The sequence below is a fragment of the Corvus brachyrhynchos genome, unplaced genomic scaffold (assembly GCF_000691975.1).
Source record: "Corvus brachyrhynchos isolate BGI_N302 unplaced genomic scaffold, ASM69197v1 scaffold544, whole genome shotgun sequence".
NCBI lineage: Eukaryota > Metazoa > Chordata > Aves > Passeriformes > Corvidae > Corvus > Corvus brachyrhynchos.
The window spans coordinates 2,688,538-2,692,433 of record NW_008238325.1 but is presented as its reverse complement, the minus strand read 5'-3'; the positions used below and the strand labels follow the sequence as shown (position 1 = coordinate 2,692,433).

Genomic DNA, 3,896 nt, shown 5'->3' with positions numbered 1-3,896 from the left:
TCCTGGATTCTTTCAGAGTAGCTTTGGTCTTTCCATATGCCTTTATTTTTCTTCACAGCCTTTAACTCTGCCCGGAGGAGCCTTTTGTGCAGTTTCCAGTAGAGGCGGGAGTGGTGAGGCAGTCCCTCAATCCGGGCTGCTCTGCCCAGCCCTTGGCTCAAGAGCTCTTCATTCAAGCACACGCTGAAAAGTCCACCCTGTAAAAAAAGATTAAATAAATAACAGATAATTATAACAGATAATAACAGTAAACAGATATTCACCATTGAAATGGGGTTATTTGGGGTCTGGTGTGACCTCCCTCAGAGGTACAAGCTTTACTCATGGCTAAATCTACACTTTGGCAGAAGAAGTTAAAAGTGAAGAGGAATCCAGGTGACTTAAAACCCAACTCCAGCGTGACAGTGGGCAGGCCCTGGCACAGGGTGCCCAGAGCAGCTGGGGCTGCCCCTGGATCCCTGGAAGTGCCCAAGGCCAGGCTGGACATTGGGGCTTGGAGCAGCCTGGGACAGTGGGAGGTGTCCCTGCCCATGGGCTGGGACTGGATGGTCTTTTAAGTCCTTTTCAACCCAAACCATGGATTCTATAATGCAAGGCATTTGTGAGGGAACATTGGATAACCCAAACACTAGGCTAATCAGAACTACAGGAGGCCTGTTTGGCACTGGCAGAGAAACACATTCCTGCCATGAATCAGTCTGAAAAACTGTTGCTCCTGCAATCAGATTTGCAAATGCAACATTTCAAATTCACACCAAGGAAGATAAATCATAAATAATAACATTTGTTAAATGTACTGAGATAACCATGTGACTACACTCACATTTAAAACCACCGATCAGAGCCAGTTTTTGTGTCTCTCTTTACCTTATGGACTAAAACAAGACACTCCAGGGCTGAGCTGTCCCTTCCCAGGAGCTGGAACCACAGGGGCTGTTTGGGGAGCAGCTCCCGCTGCAGCCAGGCCGTGCTGCCTGGAGCCAGCTCCACCCCGGCCAGGCGGATCAGCAGGAGCCCCTCCGGCTGCCCTGCAAGGGAAAGGGAGAAATCTGGTGCTGGGGGAAAGCTCAGGCTTTGCACAGACTCTCAGCTGTTGGTAATGAATTGATTCCCATGGACTAAAAGAATCCCTTTTAGCAAACAAGAATTTGGTCTCATCTCTTCTTCAGGAAAAAAAAAAAAATTCAATATTGCCTAATTGAAAATCAATTTTGGTTTATTTTGCATGTAGAGAAAAGGATCTGCTCCCACTCTCAGCCACTATCCTTTATCCAAAGGGGTGGAAGCATCAGCACCTGCTGGTGTTTGCAAAGCCAGTTTGAGAGTCACAGAGGTGAAGGACAGTTTGTTTCTGACAGCAAAAGTGTCCCCAAAAATGGGTGTCTGCAAATAAAAGCACAATCCCAACAGAGGCTTTTTGCCAGGAATGAGATGAGCTGTGCCTGAGTGCGCACTTTTGCTGCTGGAAGGTATCACAGTAAGGATTAACACAAACACCGTAGTTACAAACTCTCCTCATGTCTTTTATTCCCCAGTTTCCCACCTGTAAAGCACGGAAAGACCAAAAGGCAGAGCTGGAAATGTGCCTCAGCCCTTCCTCTCAAGCTTGCAGCCACTCTAAGAGCAGCACATTTCATTTCTGCCCTTGCACTTCACACTCTTTTCCTCATTACTCACATTTTCTCTGGATGGCTGTGATGAAAGGAATGCTGATGGGAATGTGCTCAACTTCCAGGCCCTTCTCTGTGATGTGATGTAATTTCCCTCTCAGTTTTACATTCTTTTCTACGAACTCCACAGGTATATCCAAAGGACTTGTGAACTTTGTTGTCTATTGATGGAAGGAAGAGCAAGACAAAATTTTAAGAAAAAATGTAGAGCGGTTACAGCCACACTAAATCCAATCTCTTAAAACAGTTTGGGAACTTACACCTCTATTATCAGACACCACGGGCAAGAAAATATAGATATATATTTAATAGTGATCAGTTGCAGAAGCTGTGCCAGCCTCTCCAGACTTGCCATGTTCCCTGTTTTACAGGACTTGCAACATCAGTGTGGACATAAAAACCAGGCTTAGAGAAAGAACAGAAACTGCCGGTTTTTGAGCAATGCCTATTGAAGTTCACTTGATTCCCCATAAAAAGAGTGTTTTAGAAGCAGCCTGAATGGGGCTGGGATAGGGGTGAAAGGAAGCCAAAGGACAGACACGCTGAAAACAAAGGCAGAGCAGGGAGGGCAGAAACAACCCCACCTTTGATGCGGGAGGAAACGAGGAGACAGACAAAGGCAGGTGAACAGCTTTGAGAAGATCACAAGAAGATTAAATTTGATACTACAGCCTGGGAGGAGCCAAAGGGGATGGTTATGTGATCACACAGGAAAACCAAGCTGAGCAGCAGCAAAGACTTGGGCCGTGCCACAGGAATGGAGCAGCCACAGGTCTGGGGTGAGGGAGGATGGATGGGTGAGACCCCAAAAAATTAGGGCCCCCAAAATTTGAGACACTGAAGTCTCACTGTAAGAGGCCTTAGCAGAGTGCTGACCTACTTCTACACAGCTGTGAAACCCGCTGACCACTGATGTACAACTGCTGGGAAAAAACCCACCAAAACACAACTAAAGATGTGTCTCCTGTGTGTTATTTATTTAGCAAATCTCCCCCTCTGCGGTCCATAAGGCCTCCCACTAGGAACACAGGAATTTGGGACCTTGCAGGCAGGAAGCCTGAAGGTTTTCAAGCAAAGAAGTTGTTCAAATCTGAACTCGTTTAAAGCTCTGGAAGCTCCACCAGCCAGGTTAATGCACTCACAGGCCCTTGGGTCAAAAGCAAACAAACAAAAAATAGAGAAAAATAATTCTGGTAACATTCGTAGTTCAGGTTTTCTGGTAGGATTTTAAAGCCAAAGCTCCACACAAATGTTCTCTTGTAGCATTTGGAATTGTGCAGAGGGAAGATGAGGGTAACTGATTTTTCCAAGCAGCTGGAACCCTGTGGAAGCGCGATGGCTCCTGCCAGTGGAGATTCAGCTTTTCCAGGAGTGAGCAGCGTGGTGTTAGTGCAGCGTGACCTGACCATCCCGGGAGTGAGGGAAGATTTGGGTGATGTTTAAAACCATTCAGAAGCAGTTCTCTGCGTGGAAGGGCAGAGAGTACACGAGGAAACTCCTGTTTCAGCTGTGTTTGGACAAGTGAGGGTCCTCGAGCTGCACAGTGGGACAGGGAACGGCCCATTACCCCTCCAAGAGGCTTTAGGAGCAGGCAAACACAAGGAACCCGTGGAGATGCCACAAGACAGTGATATCGAGCCCCTCAAGATCTGAATCAAACTTTGCTGGTGTTTTTCAGTTGTTAATCAGTAGCTGTAGCAGGACCGTTATGATTAAGCAATCACATTGTGAACCTTGCACGCTTGGCTAATCATTTGTTTTAAGGAAAAGTGAAGACAATGCCAAGATGAATGGGCTGTCTGGGCGGGAGCCACCAGGAGTGGAGGCAGCAGCGAGGAGCCGTCCCTGGGGAAAGGCAATTCCAACAGTGGGACAGCGCGACCACTGACCCGCTGACCACCCAGGCCTAGGGCACCCCGGCCTCAGACGGAGGGAAGGGCTGGGCCTGCGGGCTGGTTAACATAGAAACCAGAGGTACAACTAACGCAGAGGGGGTTGAGCACGAATTAATAGAAAAGTTATGTAATTTGTAAGCAGTGAACGCTGATGCTTTCTTAAATACATAAATAACGCTAAGTATTGAGGAGTGAGGAGCCTTTCGGGAGAACCACCAGCTCCTGCTTTGAGCAAACCAGAACAAAACACAGGAATGCTTTGGCCGTGCCGGCGGGAACAGCCCGCGGGCGGGACAACCACGGGGCGGGAGGCAGGCCCGGCCCGGCCCCC

General features: G+C 48.0%; 1 protein-coding gene across 1 annotated transcript in view; it reads right to left on the bottom strand.

The window, feature by feature from the left end:
* Positions 1-3,896, bottom strand: part of CUNH3orf33 (chromosome unknown C3orf33 homolog) — a 6,331-nt gene that overhangs the window by 968 nt on the left and 1,467 nt on the right. The window contains 4 exon segments of the mRNA XM_017734411.1: positions 1-5; positions 7-197; positions 868-1,028; positions 1,678-1,831. The exon segment at positions 1-5 is cut by the window's left edge and continues 968 nt beyond it. Coding sequence (XP_017589900.1) covers positions 1-5; positions 7-197; positions 868-1,028; positions 1,678-1,831 — 511 coding nt within the window.